At 39.7% G+C, this 24103-nt stretch overlaps 2 protein-coding genes across 2 annotated transcripts in view; one reads left to right on the top strand and one right to left on the bottom strand.

Moving 5' to 3' along the window:
* Positions 1–24103, top strand: part of LOC134792123 (abl interactor 2) — a 296093-nt gene that overhangs the window by 18703 nt on the left and 253287 nt on the right. The window lies entirely within an intron of this gene.
* LOC134792118 (cell division cycle and apoptosis regulator protein 1-like) lies at positions 1873–23664 on the bottom strand. Its single transcript, XM_063763319.1, has 16 exons — positions 22884–23664; positions 22318–22469; positions 19069–19294; positions 18667–18962; positions 17991–18285; positions 17503–17659; positions 17100–17377; positions 16181–16351; positions 15590–15760; positions 15038–15181; positions 12009–12244; positions 11209–11311; positions 9664–9778; positions 5023–5258; positions 3916–4031; positions 1873–3265 (listed from the first exon to the last, which is right to left on the bottom strand). Exons 1-16 carry the CDS (start codon positions 23559–23561, stop codon positions 3091–3093), a joined length of 3549 nt encoding a protein of 1182 aa, XP_063619389.1. The 5' UTR covers positions 23562–23664; the 3' UTR covers positions 1873–3090.

The raw sequence follows: 24103 nt of genomic DNA, 5'->3' as shown, positions 1-24103 counted from the left end.
CTTTCGTGGAATTCTATTTACTCGATTTCGTAAGGCGGGAACCAACAGGAATACACCAAAAATATTTTTTTAAACCTTACACTTGCGTAAATTAGCAAAGGCAAAATCTTATACAGCCACAGTTAAACCTTTGTACGACATTAAATTGGTTTTTAAAGTTATTTAGCACTATATTCATGAAAATAAAATAAATTACAAGATAAAAATTTTGTTATATTATTAATGAAATAGTTATTTAATATTTAAAATACTTTTATTATGTTATTACGTGGTGCGGTGCACCAAGGTCGCGGTGCGGTCCGGTAACCTGTTGCGGCTTTTAGAACGAAAAAGTATAAAATTAAAAAGTAAGAGGCAATCCCGCTGATTCTCATACTATAATGTACAAACCATTTTAAAATTACTGCAGTTTGTTAAAAAATGTGTATTTTCGTAAATATTGCAATCTAAATGATTTTCGCTAGGGGTTATTAATCTTTACACTTGTAAAGTCTCCGATTGCAAGTAAGTCCTAATGAAAAAAATCATGGCCGTAGGTCTATTAGGTACTTCAATTGCTGATTTTGCGAAATTGCCTTGTCTTGTTTGGTTTCCTCGCATTCGATATGAAAAGTAGAGTGTTTAACTCGGGTGAAAGGCACCATTTCCGTCTCGGACTATTGGCGCTCTCACTGCGTTCGAGCGCCAAACTACCTCGACAGAAATGGGTGCCTTTCAACCCTTGGTTAACAATCTACTATTTCACTTTTACAGTGCGAGTTATAGTATTTTAATTTATATTTATGAGCTACTACACTTATGTACCTCGACCTTTCGACTTTGGTATTCGATTCAGGTGCAACAGTACGTCTACCACCAGTTTTTACATTGACATAACGCTCACGTCTACGTAATTTACTTTCTGTACATCTCGCTTGCACTAACATGCGAGTACGACCGAGATGCATAGAAAGTAAGTTACGTAGACGTGAGCGTATATGTCAATGTCAAAACTGATGGTAGAAGTACAGATTGGCCCATGAATTATAGTTTTTATATTGTATCCAGATTTGGTTATAATGTGAATTTAGCGAGCTCCTTTATTATATCTTGACTTTTAAATAAAAAATATTATTATTACGTTGTCTCTTTCACTTCCACCCCTGGAGCATATAGCTGTAGCGACTCCTCTCTGGACGGCCAATGAAGGCAAGCCAGTGCCGAGTCCTGCGGGTCCCCTTGGGGTCCACTCCGACCGACAAAGACGGAGACCCAGACAGATTCTCGGGAGCACTCGGGTCCGTGGGGTCGTTACTCCCCAACAGCTCGCCACAAGGGGGCTCTCAAGTTTATATCTATATCATTTTAGTTACTAGGCCAAGTTTGGTATCGTTTTCGTATAAATCGGGGATGCCAAATTCATTTACGAGGGGCGTTCAATACTTAGACCTTTTGAACGCCAGACGCCGCATCCATTTGCCATGCCACTGACGCTGAGGGGGTAAAATTTAGTTTTGTGAATAAATAATGCCAACCTAAGTGGTGTTTTTCAGTAGATTTTCATCAAAAAACGGTCGTCGTCAAATGCCGTCTTTAGCGTCGTTGTCACGATTTTGCGTTGACGTCAATTACCGTCTGTGGCGTTCAAAAGGTTAAATCCATCCTTGGGTCCTGGTCCTAAGGACCAATCCTGCCAAAGGAAATCTCTTGTTCATGCAACGCCGTGGTTGACCTTTTTATGCTCTGAGCACACTCAACTACGATGAACAGCAGTAATAAAAGGGAAATGCAGCTGGCTCCTCTTAAAATCATTGACCATTTTTTTGGGGCTAGCTTTCTGTCTATAAGAAAGTTATACAGTGAAGTATAGATCAAAGAAAATAAAACATCAGGTTTGCCGCTTGGAATTCATTTTATTGCTATTATGATACACATAAATTAAGCTTTATGTAGGTCTGTAATGACTGTAGGCTTTCTAACTTATATAAAGTTAAATATCTCTATTTTTAATACCCTTTAGGACCATTCCACGGGCAATCCCGTACAAACGCATTTTATTTCACATATTATAACTTTTTCTTCGGCGTTTAAAGCAGACGGCAGGCCTATGGAACTCTCCGCGCGAGCTCAGATTTATACTTACGAAACTACTCCCGTTCACGGTAGAAAAGCAAGCCAGTTGGTTGCCACACGCGCTCACGCACGCACGTCGCGTCGCTGCCCGCTCGAATATATCAAAATGTATGCGAAAGAAATGTCTTCGTCACGAACAAAATAACACAGCTTGTAGTGTGAATGGATGCAAAAACAACAAAACTAATAAAAAAAAAACCGTTTTTGCTCTTCCGATAGCTAGAAAAAGTAAGTAGACATTCTCAATAGGTATAAATATCATTTTTACGATAGTTGCAAGCTACGTAGGTGGTATTGATTCATTGCGCGGTTTATAAAACGACGTAAATACTGCGGTTACTACAGGGACATATGACCTTTTAAAATGTTTCGCAGTCACTCGTCGGAATGAAATTATGCGTTTCATAATTTTACGCGCGGAATACCTATTTTAATTATTAATTACTTATTGCAACTTATCTTGCTCCGTGTTATTTTGGTGAGCTAAAGTACCCCGACCTTACGAAATCTATAGTTTAGGTAAGTAGGTAGGTACTTATTTGTAAAATCATTTCTAAACGTCGCGTCGGCAACCCTAGCTTTGTGCCGGTGCACGCGGTGCGGGGAGCGGCGCGTTGAAGGTCATTCCATTGTATTTTTGTGTAGGTATCAAAACGATAGGTATTTGCGTTTTCTTTGAGATAAGTATCTGTTCGTAAGAACTATTACATAATCTGTGCCGACGGTTATTTTTCTGTGCATATTTCTGACCTTTGTCGCAGAAAAAGAAACTCCTATACCCACATATCTTCAGAAAATTCGCGTTTGTACGGGACAAACGGTAGACAATATCGTGGAATGCTACTTATTGGTATACAAGTAAAAATATTTAAACATTCTTAAGTTCAATATTTACGACTTGCATTCACGCGACTATTATATAATGCTAAGCTTAGTTTATAATTATGTCAAATTATACATAAAAGTGTAATAAGTGGTTTATTCCTTATCATCAATTTCCATGTTCTCTGTGGCAATGATATCATTAGTGTCTTTTTCCTGGTTTGAAGAGTCAACTTCCGTACTTGTGGGAATTTCTTGTTCTTCTTTAGTTGATTTCACATCTAGCTCTTCTTGTTTGGGAATTTCCTCTTTCTTTGGCAATTTTTCATACCTGTCAAATAAAAACAATGAAATAAACATCAAAAAACCGGCCAAGTGCGAGTCGGACTCGCGCACGAAGGGTTCCATACCATTACGCAAAAAATCACGCATGGGAAACCCACTTAAATAATATTCTGTTTTTAGTCATTGTTGTTATAGCGGCAACAGAATTACATCACCTGTGAAAATTTCAACTGCCTAGCTACGGTTCATGAGATACAGCCTGGTGACAGACAGACAGACGGACAGCGGAGTCTTAGTAATAGGGCCCCGTTTTTATGCTTTGGGTACGGAACCCTAAAAATGTCTGAAGGCATGCCTCATGACCCATTCATACTGTTTATTTCAGATTTTATTATCGAGGCAGGCGGGAAATTGCCGCGCGAAGCAGCTCCATTGGTGGAGACGTGGCTCGCCCGAGGCACGTCTACGCAGACTGAGCAATTTCCTCGCGACGCGGCTCGTTCTGTGTGAACCCGCCTAAGGGCTCATTTAGACGATGCGAGAACTCGCATGCGAGCTTCATTACATTGCGGTTTTTGATCGGTCGGTTGAATTGGGCGTAACCAAAAGACGCAATGTAACTAAAATCGCCGTCTATATCAGCCCTAATAACGTTGGGAATCTAATGTAAATTTGTAGAGTATCAAAACAACGTACTTTGACGGTCCATTCACAATTTCGACGACGTCGTCGTCCTCGTACTTGATGTTCACGACGGCTTCTACTTTAGACTGGATGCTTTTCAAGGCGGAATGGAAAATCTTGGAGCTGGCCTGTAATTACAAAGTATTTTTTAATCACAGTGTTTTAGTTGGAATTTTTTGTTACCATGGTTAGAAATTAGGCATTGCCTTAATTGTTGCAATTTGAAATCGCCCATCGGCGGCGGTCTGGGCGCCAGCAGGTTGCGGGGTAGGGTGGTCCAACTTTGTATGGAGAAAAAAGTAGAATACATTTTATTTCCACAAGCCTCCTTTTAATCTATTATGAAATAGTTATTATGTGTCAAATTTGAACTGATATGTGATTAGTGGTCGCTATGATTTTGTTTTTGTGATACTCTGTTTAGTGCATTATCTGGCCAGATATAGCACTAAACAGAGACGACTGGAAGAAGAGGGGGAGGCCTTTGCCCTGCAGTGGGACATAGTGGGCTCTGAATAATAATAATGATTTGCAATAATCTAATACAAACTAACACAAAATTTAATTTCGACCCGTTTAATATTTTTACATACTTTTAATAGATAAAACCTGCTGCTAAAGAGCCATTAAAAACATTTCTAAAGCAGGATTATTAATAAGTTAATTTACTTTTACACATTTTTGTACGATAGAATTGCTTCATTTATAGCGACCTCTAAATGACGTTAATTGCTCGAAATTTTGGCATGGATAATTTCTATGTATTTTGGATAAAAAAAGAACCTTCTGAAAAAGGAATAATACATTTTTTGGACCACCCTACTGCGGGCCATACATTTGATCGTATTCACATTGTTACTAAGTTCTATTACCTCGTTTACACAGTAGTTTGTTACAGTAAGCCGTCTAGGATGGTAAGGATACATATATTGTTAAAATATTAGGTTGAACATAAAGTTTACCATCCCGCGCGCGGTCGAGTCTGGCCGGCAGCAGCGGTATAAACATGGGAACATTTTCCCGCTCTTGTTCATAACGGCGAAGTCTACACGGGGTATATGAACACACGCAAATAATGAAAATGTGAGGCATGTAGCGTGCAGGTACGGGTACGGGTACCTGGAGCGAGGTGACGCGGGCCCTGGCGGCGGCGAGCTGGTCCTGCAGCTCGCCGAGCTGCGCGGTGGCGCCGCGCTCGGCCTGCTGGCGCGAGGCGGCGGCCTGGCGCGCGGCCCGCAGCTGCGCGCGCGCGTCGTCCAGCGCCGCCTCGAGCCGCGCGCGCAGCGCCGCCGTGCGCGCCTCCGCCGCCACCCAGGCGCCCAGGTCGATCACGCGCGACTTGTACACCACCACACCTGACCGCAAAAATACGATTAAAGAGGGAATTCAACTCCATAGCCAGACTCTTTAAAAAAGAAGACTAGATTTTGCCCTGTGCGCGGGGCCCGAGAGCCCCGCGGTGCGCGTGTTGTTTGATGTTGGTACTGTTGTTTGTGCTTTTGTTTTTGGTAATGTTGGTGCTGTTGTTGGTGTTGTTGTTGGTGTTGTTGTTTGTACTGTAGTTTTGTTTTCCAAAGAGAAAAAGAAATGAAGTTGTACTTTTGCTAGAAAGAAAAGGTCCGCATGCGAGCACTTCATTCCCGCAGCTCGGCCTTCGGCCTCGCGTGCTTGGAAACTCGTAAGGAGACGCTCCGGGCCTTCGGCTCTACGCGGAGCTCGGCCTTCGGCCTTCGCTGGGTTTCGAAGCTCAGCGTCGGGCCTTCGGCCCGCCGCTTCGCTTATTAAATGCTTTGCTGATGATATGAAAATTTTTATAAAAGTAAAGTATCGCCATGATTCAAGTCTCTTACAGTCTGATTTGTTACGTCTAGATGAGTACTGCCTGGCTAATGGGCTTGACCTGAATCCTTCCAAATGTTTCTCAATGTCATTTTCGCGCAAATATAACCCAATTGTTACTTCTTACAGGCTTAAGGGTCAACTTCTTGTCAAAATACCCTTTATGAAGGATCTTGGAATCATCCAAGACTCCAAATTGCTTTATGATAAGCATATTGATAGTATAGTAAGCAGTGCATATAGGTCATTAGGCTTCATAATGCGTAATTCCACTCACTTTAAGCAAGCTAAAACATTGAAAGTGCTATATTGCTCATTAGTCAGAAGCAAGCTGGAGTACGCATCTCAAATATGGAATCCCTACTATTCTACATATACTGAAAGAATAGAACGTATTCAACGTAAATTCATTAAATTTCTGTGTTTCAAAATTAAATCTCCTTATAGCTCCTCTAACTATCTATCTATTTGTAAAAGACATCACTTTGTACCACTTCAAAAACGGCGGGAAATAGCTGACATAAGTTATTTACTTAGTATCACTACTGGTTTGGTGGATAGTCCTGAACTACTTTCCAATCTCTCTTTTAATACTCCCACTCGTTGTAAAAGGTATTATCCTCCTATTTCCATTAAATTTTCATCGTCCAAATACAGACAGAATAGTTTCTTGTCGCGTGCGAGTAGAGCTTTAAACAACCTGGCAAACCAATTAGATATAGATATATTTAATTGTAAGATACCTTTGGTTAAACATTATTTGACGCTAAAATGTTTTGATTGAGCATGTGTAATCAATCTTTGTTTGCTACTTTTCTATTGTATTTCTGATTGTAGGTGTTTTAAAATATTGTCATTTTTGGATTGTACTTAATATGTAGGTACTGTAAAAAACTTTATGTTGTGTGTAATTGCTGTGTCCGAGCGTTGACACTTTTCATTTAAGTAAACTTAAATGTAATAATCTGTAGCTACATGTGTGATCCTGTAATTGGCTTTCCATCTCTTATTAATTTGGCATACTCTGTATAGATAGCTGTTGGATCTCCATAACATAAATAAATAAATAAATAAATAAAACACTTGGGAGGGTTGGTTTTGCTTCGGGGCTTAAGCGGGAAGTTGGAACTTAAACACGACCCAATAGTAAAAGTGTCTTGACAAGCTCACGTCAGGCCTACGGCCTTCGGCCCGCCGTTTCGCTTTCGTCTAAGACACTTTTCCTATTGGGTCGTGTTTAAGCTCCAACTTCCCCCTCTCGTGTGACGCTTCGGGCCTTCGGCCCTACGCGGAGCTCGGCCTTCGGCCTTCACGAGCTTCAACGTTCCGCCGACGGGCCTTCGGCCCGCCGGCTTCGCTTATCAAGACAGTTGACTTTGTAGAACGCTTGGAGGAACTGCATTCACGCAGCTCGGCCTTCGGCCTCGCGTTTTGGGAGTCGGGGTGGAGGCTCCGGGCATTCGGCCCTCCGCTAGGGTCGGCCTTCGACCTCCCGGCCTAAAGCTCGCCCTTCGGGCTCGCTTAACACACTTTTAATATAGGATTTTGCTTTGTTCGTCATTCCCGCAGCTCGGCCTTCGGCCTCGCCCAAAATTACATACAAAATTAAAATGACCATTATTTCCGCCATCTTGGATTTTTTCCAAAAAAATTTTTTTTCATAGGAATCTAGAGGCCTCTATCTTCCGCCATGCCAAATCTCAGCGCGCTCGGATCAACTTGAAAAAAAAAAAAAGCCGGCCATTTTGAAAATTTTTAAATGCACTTTGTTTTGTCTCGGGGCCCTCTATGACATTTGGTCGAGCACCCCCCACCTATCTCGCACCGTTTAAAAGTTGCCATACAAAATAAAAGTGGCCAGTTTTCCAACGATTGAAGTATTTTTCCAAAAATTTTACCAAAATTTCAGCGCGCTAGGACAAACTTGAAAAAAAAAAAAAAAAAAAAAGTGGGCAATTTTTGAAAAAAAGTGGCGGCGTTAAAAACTGCCAGGGTCCCTCTATGACATTTGGTCGAGCACCCCCCACCTACCTCCCACCGTTTGGCCGGGCCGTCAAACATTTTTCTGACCGAATCCGGTAGACAAAATGTCAGATTTTTCTGGAGGTCACCAGACCGCCCTCTATATGAAACTGTCAAAGTCTAACACCCCACGAACCTCCTTCTGGGAGATCGAGCATGTCAATTAATCAGTCGTGTTGCAGCTTTATATAATATAGAAAGAATAGTTGTTCCTTATCTCTATATACAAATTTCACGGGTCCTTGTTGACACAATAAAAATAAGTTTTTTGCAAAAATTTCATTTTTGGTACAAGCTTTTACCGCTGACTGTACTTTTCTTACGACAGACAACTAATACTCATCGAGACAATTCTAAAAACCCCTAACACAATTAGGTTGCGTTGTTTCATCACAGAGTTCCTATGGCCACCTCCTGTCTCCATCATCAGATCAACTCGATGGTACCATAATATTGCATTGTCATCCAATTTATACATGCATGCAAAATTTCAGCTCAATCGGAAACCGGGAAGTGGGTCAAATTTAACTTGCAAAATTTGATTACAGACCGACAACGGGACAAGTGAAACTAAATAAAAGCTTGTAAAAAAAATCGTTGAAATTTGGTCGAAAAACAGTGTCACGTTCATGTTCAACTACAATAGCCGGGTCCACACAGAGCGAGCATACGCGCGAGGCAATTTTCTTGCGCACAAAACGGCAAGTGTAGACGCGCCGCCTCGGCCGAGGCACGTCTACACTCTAGGAAATTGCCTCGCGCGTATGCTCGCTCTGTGTGGACCCGGCTTATAAAATATGGCGTCCTTCCACGATGATGTCTGTCGGATACTTGGGTGCACAGGAAACGTGTAAAAAGAGTTAGTTACATTACATATGATATGACCCTTTACTTTCATTACGAATGAAATAGTTTCTTAGAAGTTAAGCGGGCATTACTTTATACAATTTGCAGTGCGCTAGCTGAGTTAGCGCACTAATTTAGTATAGTGTAAATACAGTTAGCCAGTTAGTGACCCAATCTAGTGCGATCGCATGTGCTCTGCCGCACTAACGCTATCTAGCGCACTAGAACGCATAGTGTAAATAGTTTTAGCGCGCTTAGCGCTTACTGTGTAAGGTCAGTTGTCGGCACGCCACCGACGCACTCGAACGTATGGATGTTTTATTGTTTTATTTATTGCATTTCAGTTCAAAATGACGCAGCCACAGACTAGGGAAAAGGAAGTACTGCTAAACATGATTGAACTTTATAAAGACCTGCCATTTTTATGGGATAAAAAACATAAAGATTACAAGAACAAAGACATTAGAAATGATGGTAACAAAGTGCTTCTCGAAATGTACAAAGAATTCGACCGAAACGCGACCTTCCACCGAATCGCGACGTTCGATTCGAACGATGATGACTGCTGAAATGAAAATAAGACACTAACTAGCGTCGCTAGCTAGTGTAGTGTAATGGACAAGCTCTTTTTTATCTCGCCTAGCAACACTTAATTAGCGCACTGCAAATTGTATAATGTAATGCCCGCTTTAATGTTTCGTAATAATATAGGTATATTTCTATATAAGCAGATTAGTAACTAACTGGCTAACTGTATTTACACTATACTAAATTAGTGCGCTAACTCAGCTAGCGCACTGCAAATTGTATAATGTAATGCCCGCTTTAATGTTTCGTAATAATATAGGTATATTTCTATATAAGCAGATTAGTTGAGTGCTTGATTGATATCATGACGAGAGAGTCCTCCAGCGAGGGCTTCTACTCATTTAGCTTTGAAAATTTTGGTTTGTCTACGTATGAGGGAAGATGTCTTTTTAGCCTTTTTTCATATCCCTTGTCGGTTAGTTTTGCTGCCAGGTCGTCTCCAAAATTAACTAAAAACTTATTTACCCTTATCGCTAACGTCCTTAGTTTCGCTAGAGGCGGATTCGCCTTCGGTGGGTCGATTGAAGATCGGCAGCAGCTCACGATTACCCGATGCAATTGCGGCCTCTAGTTCGGCGATCTAAAATAAACATACACATTGTATTCAAATGCGAACACATTACCTTCCACTCTAAATGTTGAAACTTTACGCTGTGCTTTTTTATTTTATTTATAAAAAGTGAACCCTTACGCCAATAGGCCTGATGACAAATTTTGAAAACCCTTTTAATATCGTCGGTACACTTGTATTAGTTCCGAAAAACACTATATTTCAGTTATACTCATAAGATTTAACATAGATAATTGCATTTTATTATAGCTAGTTTAAACTTCGCGCGAAAACGCCTCGCATGCCATTTGTGACGTCATCATTTAGTTGGTGGTAGGGTGGTAGATATTGTTTACATACTTACAGTTACGAATTTCCCTTGAATCCGAATTATATTGTTAATTCAGCACCATATATTACGATTAGGGATGATAAATACATTACAAAAATTTATCACAATAACTCATTTTACACAAAAACTCTCACACGGTTGCAGTTTAAGATGAATTATTTAGATACATGTAAATTTTGAGTGAAAATCACCGAACGCCGCTTTTACTACTTTTTAATTTTTAATTTTTTCTAGTTACGACAGCCAACATGGCAATGATAGTTCCATTCAGCCAAATAATTAAAAAAGTTTGTTGTTGAAATATCGTATTATTTAGCATTTTATTTAAATAATAACAAATAGATATCTACTTTATATCGTGTAATAATATTTTTTGGACGTAATAAATGTTTAGTGGCGAAATAACATTTTTTTTGCACCTTTCGAACTCTTTGGTGCCCACGCATAGATTTCGGTCAATGAGGTTGTCTATGTGGCTCTAAGAAATATGTTATGGGTTGATGACGTCACTGTTTGGAACGTTTCTGATTGGCGTTTCAGTAAAAATGGCCGATTGGAGAATTTTGCACTTTTATTTTATTGAATATATTAATAATCCTTCAGTTTATACTGAGATTGGGCCATTTTTTAGAATCATATTAACATATATGTTTCGTTGAAACCATTATTTCCATGATTCTTTGTTACTTGCAACAGGCCTATTATATATAAACGCCATAGAAGGTAGCATCCTATAGAAGTGGTGTACGCGTGCCTCCGTGAGGGACAAAACATACGCAATGCGACACTATGATTGGTCGAATTTATTTGTTGCCCACCATAATCCATACTAAATTTAAGGTGGGGAACAAAAAATATGTGAGACTGTGACAAGGACAAACAATAGTAGCGCTTTCGCTGCTACTCCTACTGAAAGATAGATAAGACTATCCCGTTCTCTCAGTTAACCCCACCACTCATGCCCAATCCAGTTTAATACTAGATTCATGATAAACGCCAACATAACCTAATTGGAATGCACAAAGGTTAAAATTAAGCTAACATTGTGCGCCTGTGGCCGTGTTTGGCTGTCAAAAAGTTAAACAAGATGTGTTTGACGTCAACTTACGTGAGGAGGAACCTCCTGAGGAACGACCGCGGTGTCGAGCGGCAGATCTTGCATCGCCTCGTGTGAGCCGGCCACGAGATCCTTGATGGACTGGATAAGGCTCCTGCAGATAAGCAATTACATTAGAATGGCAATTTAATTTCAACATAATTATAATGTCATGGCATGCTGAGTTGTTTCTGCTTTATCTCAAACCGGACTCCGCAGTGTGTACAAATACTATATTGTAATATGTAGTACATCTAAGGGCCGGTTGCATCAACCGCACTTGACAGACTGATCAACGTCAATGAGAAGTGAACTAAAACTTCCTATAGAATAAGTTCTAGTGAACATTTTAACGGTGACAGACGGTTTGGTGCTACTGACGCTAAGTCTCAAGGCCTCGATATACACGCAATTTTATAAAAAATGTATAATAAGTCATAAATCCTTGGGACATCCACAGAATGAGTCATATTCATGTAGATTTTGTTCCTCCACCACCAACCACAACCACCTCGAAACTATCATCAGGGGTGCGAAACTCCTCCCTTCGGGCAAACACGGCTCCGTTGGCTTAGCATTGCTCCGAGCAATTATTAGGGTTGACACAACTTGACGTCCCTTTGAGTGCACTACCACAGATAATGGCTTGAATTTTGACAACCCTAAATAGCCAAAAAAGGGATAGTGATATTATAATATAAAGGGACATGATGGGAGGCATGATTAGACCCTGAACCGCTGTCATACTTCGGTTTTGTAGGAAGATTTCTTTCTGTACGGTAGTACCTACTATCATTTATTCTGTAACTCACTTGTAACTGAAAGAGTCCTTGATGCAGACTTTCTCGAGCACGCTGCGTATCTGCGAGCGGGACAACTGGAGTCCTAAGCTCATGAAGAGGTTCTGCAGGTCCTTCTTGGTGACGTTGCCGCCTCGGGCCGTGTCGAAGTACACAAGTGACAGCAGCAGATAGGGGTCGGGCGGCAGCTCTACGCCGCGGCTGCGCCGCCGGGGAGAGGTGCTGCGCTCGTCGTCGCTCACAGAGCCCTGGGAGATTAAACCACATGAAGAACCTTATGAAAACAGGGCGGTATGGGTCTATATTACGCTTTAGATATAAATAACTAGCGATCCGCCCCGGCTTAGCACGGGTTAACAAATTATACACCTAAACCTTCCTCAAGAATCATTATATTGATAGGTAAAAATCGCATGAAAATCCGTTCAGTAGTTTTTGAGTTTATCGCGAACAAACACAAACAATATTTAAAACTTTCGCGTTTTGAACACATATTAACGTCGTTTAAACGTCGGTAAAGGTAATTGAATAAAATTCGCGTTAGACCCGTCTATAAATGTGAGTTAATAAACACACAAACAGACAGCAGGGGACTTTGTTTTATAAGGTGTAGTGATTATGTCAGTTTCTATCAAAAATAAACCGTGTAACTGTGAATAACAGAACTTGTGTTTTGTATGACACAATTTCAATATGTTATTGGTTCAAAATTATCAAGGCGTGTCTCATTAAGGTAGTACTTTGTATTTTTTTTTAATAATCCTATCTAATCAGCTGTTAATTGGCTACTTTCCTACTAGTCAAAATCAGCTTCTTTTTTAGAACTGTCAAAACGATTGCCTAATATGGAATTTATATGAAAACGTGTGTAGTGACGTCACAGTCAACTCACCTACTTTTTATACTTCCATCCGATTTATTAAATAGAAATTGAGCTTAAAAATAACTGCTATCTATGTTTTTCTAATAATGATCTGGTGCTTTATTTCGTGCACGGTGTGAAATAATTTATTTTAAGTAGAGGGAAGTACCCAATTGCATGGTCTAATAAAACATGGTCTTCTATTCCCAGAGTGACACGGGCCTACGTCACAATAACATTGCCACTTTATTTCAACATAACATGTTACATGGGTACATTATAGCTATGGTTAATAAGTTAAAATATTTTTTTATAATTTTATAATTTTCATTCATAATGTATTTTATCTTAAATTTTACAATAACACGTCATTTTTAATTATTCGTTAGCAATATCTTCCGATTCACGAAAGAAATTTCAGACGTTCGGGTAATTCTGTTTACATTACTGGCAACGCAAGGATAGCGCTGTCACATTTGACAATTCGGATCTAGATAACTTCATGCCCTGACCGTCATCCTTGTCGAACGCGTGTTAATTGTTATTTCCTTCTCGCTCAGTGTCAGCAGTCGCAGTGTTTTCCAAACTTTTCACGTCGTAAGCTTGGTAATTAATGTGTAACTGTGAATTAGTTTTTTAAACGTTTGTCTTGTATAGATAAATAAAGTTTAATTTAATACATTAGATTTGTTTTATTTTACTATGTTTCTACATGAATAATTTAAAATTAATGCCGTTAAAATAATTTTCACCGTTGGTTAAAATTCTCCCACATTTTAAAGTTTGAGAACCTGTAAACAGCATGATAACGTAGGCCCGTGTCAGTTAGGTCATACGCGAATCTCGGAATAGAGTACCAGGCGGAGTATATTATTATACCATGGCATGTAGCAAGCAAATAGAAAATGTAATCAATGAAATGTCATTTTGCCAAAGACAATGGATTTTGACGTTTCTGACAGAACCAGAACTTCATAGAACAGAGGGAACCGCGTGCCTTGTTGGACGTGTTGCCTTCCTGTCACACTTAAGTACGACTTCATAAGTGCGACAGAGAGACTACACGTCGAACGTGGTTCGCGGTAGGCCCTCTGATGATACGTATATTATTATATCTATGGATGTTACCAACCCGACGTTTGGAATTTTCATTCGGTTTCCGAACGGAAATGACAGATGGCACTTGGATGGCACGGGACGTCGCTCTACAAATGCGTAATGCTGTCTCGCTTGCACATGTCATTCCGTACGGAAAATTCCGAACGTCTGCGACCATTCGCCACTGTGTAAAGCAAGTCTTTTGTACCCGTAGTACGTCTTTTGTACCCGTAGTACGTTATCAATATGTATGTCTCGTTCTATCATGCTAAAAACCCGTAAAAAGAAACGGTAATGATATATTAATGAATTACTAATTTTCTACGTTTTAGATTATTTTGTGGGCTACATGGTCTAATAAAACATGGTCTTCTATTCCCAGAGTGACACGGGCCTACGTCACAATAACATTGCCACTTTATTTCAACATAACATGTTACATGGGTACATTATAGCTATGGTTAATAAGTTAAAATATTTCTTTATAAGTTTATAATTTTCATTTATATGTATTTTATCTTAAATTTTACAATAACACGTCATTTTTAATTATTCGTTAGCAATATCTTCCGATTCACGAAAGAAATTTCAGACGTTCGGGTAATTCTGTTTACATTACTGGCAACACAGGATAGCGCTGTCACATTTGACAATTCGGATCTAGATAACTTCATGCCCTGACCGTCATCCTTGTCGAACGCGTGTTAATTGTTATTTCCTTCTCGCTCAGTGTCAGCAGTCGCAGTGTTTTCCAAAGTTTTCACGTCGTAAGCTTGGTAATTAATGTGTAACTGTGAATTAGTTTTTCAAACGTTTGTCACATGTATAGATAAATAAAGTATAATTTAATACATTAGATTTGTTTTATTTTACTATGTTTCTACATGAATAACTTAAAATTAATGCCGTTAAAATAATTTTCACCGTTGGTTAAAATTCTCCCACATTTCAAAGTTTGAGAACCTGTAAACAGCATGATGACGTGTCAGTTAGGTCATACGCGAATCTCGGAATAGAGTACCAGGCGGAGTATATTATTATACCATGCCCAATTGTTGTTAGTTTAAGGTCTCTTTCTTACCCGTCGGTCTCGCCGCCGTGAAATCTCGCGTTTGTCATCGCGCCGGTCGTCTTTTTTGTCCTTTTCGTCCTTCTTATCCTCTTTCTTCTCTTCTTTTTTATCTTCCTTTTTGTCATCTTTCTTCTCATCTTCTTTTTTGTCATCCTTAAATTAAGAATAAAATTATTTATTTCATATAAGTCAATTACATTATCCATTAGCAATGTTTTGTATATAAAAACCGGCCAAGTGCGAGACGGACTCGCGAACGAAGGGTTCCGTACCATTACGCAAAAAACGGCAAAAAAACACGTATGTTGTATGGGAGCCCCAATTAAATATTTACTTCTTAATACATATTTGTTGTTATAGCGGCAACAGAAATACATCATCTATGAAAATGTCACCTGTCTAGCTATCACAGATCACGAGATAAAGCCTGGTGACGGACAGACAGACAGACATACGGACAGACAAACGGACAGCAGTCTTAGTAATAGGGTCCTGTTTTTACCCTACCCTACCGAAACCCTAGAAACTATTTTACTTCAAATAATAATTAATAGGATATACCTTCTTATCTGCTTTGTCAGCACTCTTTTCGTCTTTAACTTCTTTCGACTCTTTCTCTTTGACTTCCTTTACTTCCTCTACCTTTTCGGGCAAGGTGTAAAGCGTTTTGTAAATGTAGAAGCCGAAATCTCGCATAAGCATCTCGTTCAAGAGCTCGGCAAACACGAACAGCTGTAAGGAAAAACAATGTTTTATTGTTGTTTAAAATGTAGGCCAATAATGGCCGAAAATATAGTCTAATCAACTTTTAACATCACTTAGTCCAGCTGAACTCTGAATTTTCAGAGTGACATTTTTGTTTTATGTAAAAAACACTTAACATTTTCATTTAATTAAATCAATACCAGTCATTACCAGAATACCAGATGACATTGCGTTCAATGTTGTCATAGGTACTAATTTTATACAGATTTGTCATTCCTATGATTGGGAAGAGCAGTGACATTTAAAGACATTGCTCCTCCAGAGTTAATAGGCATTACGTTTTCCTACAAGTCACTGTCATCTGATCTTTATTCCATGGACTGGACGCACCGTTCATACATTTGGTCCAGCTGAATGTGTCAGACAGGTATTGTAAGCCATAATTACCTCAAAGCTATGCTCCTTGTTGTCGGTGATGCGGTAGTCTAGCAGGAACGACAGAGTGGCGATGTTGCAGGTGAACTTGCCGCCCTTGGCCGTCGTCGACGGGTGCACGAGAATGTGGGGCGTGTTCGGCACTTCGTAACGCGACTTTAGAGTCTGCCTTTCTTTCTCCAGCTACAAAACAAAAAATATGTAGTAACAGCTTCTGTAAGAACGCTTGTAACAAGGAAAAAACACAATATAATCGAAGTTTGAATCGGCACTCGAAGATGCCGTTTATGGATCACCACTAAACCGGTTACAGTTTTTGGGCTCTACTGAATAATTTTGTTGGCAATGGTGCCTTGTGGAATAACGCTAAATAAAAGGGTTCGACTAGCCAGTAGCCATACCTCTTGAGTCGAATGATAGTCCCTATGATAGTTCACTTTTATATGGAGTAACTGTCGTATAAAATGTTTGTAGATTTTTTTTTAAGTTTAGCACATTCATTTATTTATAAATCTAACATTTAAGTAATAAATAAAATATTGAAAAATCATATTTATGGTTATTTTTTTAAATTAAGCCTAACAGCAACAAAAAAGATTTACAAGCAACTATCATTTGACGCGAGGTTATAGTAGAATATGATAGACACATATGGGACTGAAATTCCACATAGTCTGCATGTGATGAAAATATTTTGTACAAGTACAGTTTAGTGTAAGGCCTGAGTGGACACTCGGAGCGGAGCGTTCGGCGGGGCGTGCAGCGTGGCGTCGGGCTCACAAGTGATTTGAGCAGCGTGCACTAAGGCCGCTCCTATACGTTTTGTTGCAATTGTTTATGCATGCACGCTGCACGCCCCGCCCCGCTGCACGCCCAACTCGAGCGTCCACACAGTCCTATTATTAAATTTATTGATTTCTAGTAAACTTACCCTTTTCAATTCCTGTTCAATTTCCTTCTCAGACTTTTGCACCGGTTTTTTCTCCTTTTCTTCTTTTTTCTCTGTCTTTTCCTCTTTCTTTTCTTCCTTTTCCGCTTTAGGCGTGTCATCCTTGTCATCGGTTATCTCGATGGAGTCGTCTTGTTTAGGCTTGTCCTTCTTTTCTTCTGCGTCGTCGTCCAACACTTCCACCTCGTCACCTTTGGATTCCTTTTCTTCTTCTTGCTTGACCAGTTTAGAAAGGCGGGACACGAGTTGAGCACGCAGGCCTATGAAATAATATAAATTAACTTCAAAACTCAGCTAAGTTAACATGTACGATAATATCAAGGCTACAAATACGCGGCTTGTAAGGTTAATGAACTTATGACAGTTTTATTTGAATATTTATTACCTTTGCAGCTGACATTACGAGCTCTCAGCTCTTGGCGCAGTTGGTCCACTTTAATGGTCCTCAAATCGATCTTGGAATAATGTGTTGGCTCAGGCCTGTCCTCGTCATCATCATTCTCATCTATGGTTATAGTACTGTCATCCTGGCTTGGCGTATCCTAAAAACGAGCAATCATTGTAGGATATGTAAAATTCCCAGGGTGCGTTTAAGAAGTATAAAGAAATGTTTGGCTTTAATAGTTCAGTTCAAGATTGTTGTAAAATATGAATCTACTGTGTGTGGAACTTCTTTTTTATTCCAATAAAATAAAGTTTACGGGACTATGGTCTTTAAATTTATAGAGCTATTGAGTAAAATGAAAGGAATGTAAGTATAATGAGAGAATATTGTAGTTTGTAGCATCTCCATGACATCGGGGGGCAGCAGGACGCGCAGGCATCGCGCAACGGGAGTCGGCCGGAAATAACCAAACAAAACTGGGAACAAACAATTTTGGATTTGTCCGCTGGCGCAGCCTCCGCGGCCGGAGCAGCAGCAGGCTCGGCGGGTGGCGCCGCAGGCTCGGCGGCTGCTGGTGTCGGCGCGGCCGCCACCTCCGCCGCGACGATGTCGAGGTTCCTTATCGCGTTGTCGCAGGCTGTCTTATATGTCTCCTGAACGTTGGCCCACTCGATACGCGAAGGCTGAGCCGACCACACGTCGGGCAGGAACAACACCACACACTCGAGCCGCGACTTGCCGTTGCTGCCCTCGCGCCAGTAGTAAAACTCCACCATTCGGTACCTGCGCGGGTAACACAGTTATAGTACCATACTCACAAGACCGCGATCACTGCATGGACGCGACACATCCGGAGAGTCAAAACTGCCGTTTTGATAGGTCGTACATCGATACTGCATCCGATCGATCGCCATTCGTGATGTACGAACGCCTCCATACTCTCACAAAAGGAATGTGTTTGACCATGACTAAGTTTACGGAATGGTAAAACTTTTAAAACTTCTTATCTCACTTCAGGGCACGGCTCTACTTACGCGTAGCATACGAAAGCTGATTCATACATTTTAAAATAAGAAGTTTAATTCTTAAAGTTAATGGAATCAGCATAAAAACAGCATCAGGGCAGAAGACCAGAAAGTGGCGAACGTAAAAAGAGAGACTTACCATTGGGTGCAGTTAGACAAATCAATTCCAGTCAGGGCCTTGCATGTGCGTATGGCGGTTTTGACCAGGACGCTGGGGTCAGATTGAGGGTTGTCGCCATCCAGAGAAGGACTCCATGGTCCACCTATAGCAAAATTTTCACCACCTTTTCCTTTCTGGCCAACAAGGAACTTGATCAGACGGGTAGGGTGCAAGGGAGTTTTGGAATTGGTGGAGCGTTTGTCTTTCTCATCTACTTTAGTCAGCCCACATTTCTGGTAAAGTGACTCCAGTGTTGGCATGCTGATTAACATCACCTAAAACAAAGCAACACAGAATTAATAAACGTTTCTTATGTAAAATTTAATTTCAGATTGTGAATTAAGAGATCATTGAGATGTTGTGAATAAAATATGGTGTTACCTTTGCTGAAAATCTGTAATCCGCATCAGGAGGTTCCAAAATGGCGTCATTGCCAAGAGGATTGTCAATATCCTTGTTCATGATGTAGTACTGGCACGGGTTGTTGAGCGACAGCGGAGACTGCGGCGGGAATGTCTCGCCCCATTTCACATGGGCATTGAAGAAGTCAGACGGCACGTACATGTTAGTGTACCTTTGAGACAGCGCGGGGACATCTAGCTTCTCACTGTCACAATAAAAAACAATGTTACATGTTGAAGAAAGTCTGAAGTCTACAAAATGCTGCCCGTGGATATGTTTCCATGGTATGCATAAATTGGTGTACGGGTCATTCTAAGTTAAGAGGTATTAACGGTGTCCATGATACATATCCATACTTTTCTTAAATAATTTAAATAAATTATGGTAATTTCCCTTAAAAGATTGCATTTCCTCTATAGACAGTCAATTTCAATTTATTAATTAATTCAGTTTTGTCACAATTGCACCTCAAACATGCAAAATGTCCCTCCCCTGGCCTGTCCCTTTGCAGGTTTTTCAATTAATCAGTAATTTTATACAGATGTAATTCCCATAAATCCGTTAAATTTAGTATACTTCATAAATTAAAACAAATATTGATTGTAATGTTATTAATAAAATCCTTTAAACTTTTCTTTTTCATAAAAAATATTTATGTTAAATTTTGTCCCGCAAATTCTATGTCTCCTACCCTGGCCATTATGTAAATGTAAAAATATTGGGTTTATAATTTTAATTATTGCCATTTTAATCCCAATAGCAATGCATTTCATTCAATACTAACGACCAACCCTGCGACAGTCATCTTTTGGTTCTGATTGTCAGTCATTTTGATCATTGACCTCTTTACTTGACAATGTTGTTTTATGAAAGTGTTATCTCCCCTGGTCAGTTTTATTTCAAAATTATTGATATAAATACTTAATTGTATTTGTATATTTACTATAGTTTATGCATAGATTATATAAATACTTTATTTTAATTATTTACAATAAATATTTTTACAATTATATCTGATTTGACATGAAAATGTCACTCCCCTGGCGTCTTTCCCCTGGCGCATAATTTTACAAAATGTACAGTGGAGGTATGAATTCTTGTTTAAATGAATCATTACACTTTAATTTGCTCGAATTTGTAAGACGGCTGGTCAGAATTTCGATTCTGTTTATGTTTTTAAAGAGATCAGGGGAGAGACCCTTCTCTCTTTATTACCACAGATTAATAAATAGTTACTACGTAACAGATACTTCATTCCCAAACAAAAGCAAAAATACCTACGCTATAATAGCCTACTAAACCTTAATAATAATACATGCTGCTCAGGACAACAAGAAACGTACCATAAGTACGCGCACAAAGAGTCGAGACTGTGTTGCCCGCCGTTCGAGTCACGTGCCAACGCGTCTTCGTAAGAATGCGCTAGGGTTGTAGCTACCCTACCTATGATGATTATTGTAATAAAACGAATGTTGCGAATCAAATATGTTTTAGTTTTAATATAATGATTTATAATTTTTTCACTTCTCGGAATTCTCTGTTATTAAAATTTTATAGTTGAAAATATGTATCCTAAATCGCGTAAATAATTTTAATAAATATCCAGGAGCAAAGCAACGACCAATCAACGGTTTTTAAAAGTTGTAATACGGTGCTACCAGGCCGATTAATTATTACGTCGTCAAAATTATTTAAAAATACTTTTTCTAACCCTTCAATATAATTATTAAACGTTTCAGGTGGGACCTTTAAAAAGATGAATTTTTATTATAGGCCTTTCCTTTGTTTTTTTGACTTTTTCACCCATCTACTGCACAATAATTACGTGGTTTCGGCATTTCGAAGCATAAGCGCGGGAAACGCGCGGTGCAATGCAGTGCGAGCGCTGAGGCGGGCGTTCGGCGGCCCTCTGTCGGTTGTATCGTCGACGATACGCCGAGCGGTAGGCATATAGCGCGTGGCCTTGAGCGTGTGACGGAGGCCTGTTATTACATAGAAAAAGTACGGTCTCTCCCCTGGTGCCTTCTAAAATGGTAAATAATGTAAAAAATGACTGATTAGCTTACAAATATACATAAAAGAGTTGTTTCAATAAAAATATAGTATAATTAGATCAAAATTTTTAAATTTATGTTGTGCCACTTTTTCATATAAGCGATTACCTCTTAACTTAGAATGACCCGTACCCCATCCATAATTGATGTGATTGTGATAACTACACAAATTGATGATAAATTCAGGTCCTATCTCATCAAATCAATCACAACACACAACAATTACACAATACATAAGATATAATATAAACAATGTATGGTGTTATTTTTCAAATTCCATACATGTAACTTTAAGATAGATAGATAGATAGATAATCTGTTTATTTGTTTGCCACAATACACACAGAATAATCAAATACAAAAATGACAGAAAAAAGAACAAAAAAAAAAACAGTCAATATTTAGAAAAAACAGAAAATACAAGCACAAATAAGAGTAAGACAGATTTTTACAAAAATAGAATAAGAAATAAATATACGTATAAATATTGATTCACACAGAAGGAATGTTGTGTGCGTCGCAGCAAAACAAAATGGTTCTGGCTCAGTATTACGCTTCACCCTATTATGGGAGAGGCACTGATATTCTGCCAGAACCAGATCACGCCAATAAAATCAGTGAAAAATATGAAATAATGAAAAGATTTTACTTACCAAATTACCAATAAATAACTTAACTAATGACAATTTAAAATGTGTGCACATAGTTGTGATGTAGAAGTGTGAGTGTGGTTAGCATGTAATGTATGTAGTGTCAAGTGTGATTTAGAGCAAATTATTATTTTAATTATTTTAATTACTAAGACTAGATTCGGTAGTCAGTTAACTACATGGTCTAAACCTTATTGATTTACCAGACGCTAAATGTGATCCATATAAGGTTAATACAGTCTGTGTTAATTTATGGACTTATCTACCTGCACTATGTACAACAATTGGAGGCAAAGAGTTACCATTACTTTTAAGGTTATAAAATTTATAATCTGAACAACAAATAGCCTATAGCAGGGATCCCAATCTTTTTCAGCCCACGGCGCACTTGCAAGGTTATTCGAAATAGATACATGGTGAGGAGAACTGCGTCATAGGACCCCTCTTTACTGTCTACTGCATAGTTTGGGAACACCTGGACTATAAGCCTCTAGCAAATCTACCAAATTTTTTAAAACACTTACATGTCCAATGGCATACGTGGCACCCTGACTACATATTTGACTGGAGAAGGTTGGTGAATCACGGGGCGCTTGCGGGGCGGCGAGTCTCTCCTGTTCACCCTGTTGTCATGGATGTTCCTTGAGCGTGAGCGGCTTCTGGTTCTTGAGCGTTTCTGAACAATCCATTTTAATTTATAATTTGTTTATTTATCGAAAAAGAGATGACGGGACGACTTGGACGCATTTTATCCAGATTAGTGGGAAAGTACAAACAATAGGGTTGAGTGGAGGAAAGGAGCCCTAAAAGGAGGATAAGTTTTGACATGTGTCTAAATTTAACTTAAGGTACCGACAAAGATACTTACAAAATAAAATTGCTATGCACATGGTGATTTTTGCTTGGTGTTATTCATAAACACACTACAATCCTCAATTTGCTATTAATTTTATTGTTTGTCAGTCTGACTTATGTATTTGTAAGAAAGGAATAAAACATAAATGATGCATGATTTTACTAATTGAGGCTTGTAAAGTCTTATGACCCGGTTGCGAGTTTAGAACAAGAAATAAAATGTAATATAATTTACCCTGTTATCTCTGTCTCTGACTTCTCTGTTGTCTCTGGCTCTCTGGATATTACGGTCCTTCCTGTTAGACTGTCTATCACCCGAAGGTGGTGGTACAGCATTATAGTTGTTGCTTTTTGGGGTGTTCTGCTTCTGGTTAACAGGCCCGTTTTTAGGCAGCACCTGTACTCTGGTCGCGTTCCACTTAAACGGCATGTTTGGGTTGTAGTTTGCCTCCACCAGAACTCTGTCGTTTACTTTTGGAATGATGCCCTTAGCGCACACGGAAGTCTGATAGAAGACATCGTGATCGACAAAGCCGAAGTCGTTATGAGTCTTTGTTACAGTTCCTGTGAACACCCTCTGTTCGCTGGATGGCGCCGTTCCGCCGGATGAGCTGTTTTGATACATTCCCGGGTTCATAGCACGTGGTGTTGGGTACGCGACAACATTGCCCGGATACATTTGACCTTGAGTCATTTGATTCATTTGCATTTGCCCTGCCATTGGCATGGACATGCCACTCTGAGCTTGCATCATACTCGGGTTAAACACAGCCGGGGTTTGTTGGAATGGCATCATACCCTGTTGTGTCATCATAGAGTTAGGGTCCATGATTTGCGTGTTCATGCCGGTCATATTTGTATTCACGTTCGATCGCGCCCATGGCGGGTTTTTAGCCCCGCTGCCGGTCTGCATTTTCACTTAGATCAATAAAAACTAGCACTTTTAACGTAACTTATAGCAATAACACTCTTAAAAAACGTTACACACGGATGCGTAACACTGCACAGCCACAATATGGCGGCAGGCAGCAACAATACAATAAAATGGGAGCCACTAATGTACAACCAAATAATGCTCAACCCAAGAATGTACAGCCCAATAATTGGCGTCCATGGTGGACGCGTATTATTGGGCTGTACATTCCTGGGTTGAGCATTCTCGGTCCGCGCAAGATTGGTCCGGGGCGATAATACGAAGCCACTCTTTTCACAGGGCAATAATGTACGACCCCATAATTCGCGTCCACTAATTTGAGTCCCTTGGCTTTCAATTATTGGGCTGCGCATTATTGGTACAGGTCGAGAAAGCCCGACCCAATAATGTACGACCCAATAATTGGAAGCCAAAAACCAGAGACATTCTTTTTTTTAAGGGAGCTGTCAAAATTAGTAGGGACGTTCTGACATTAGCTCTTGACAATTTAAAAATAATCGGTTTTTTCTAGTGCCATCTTT

The sequence above is a fragment of the Cydia splendana genome, chromosome 7, assembly GCF_910591565.1.
Source record: "Cydia splendana chromosome 7, ilCydSple1.2, whole genome shotgun sequence".
Taxonomy (NCBI): Eukaryota; Metazoa; Arthropoda; class Insecta; order Lepidoptera; family Tortricidae; genus Cydia; species Cydia splendana.
The sequence above is the reverse complement of the archived record's forward strand: the minus strand, read 5'-3'. Positions and strand labels throughout refer to the sequence as shown.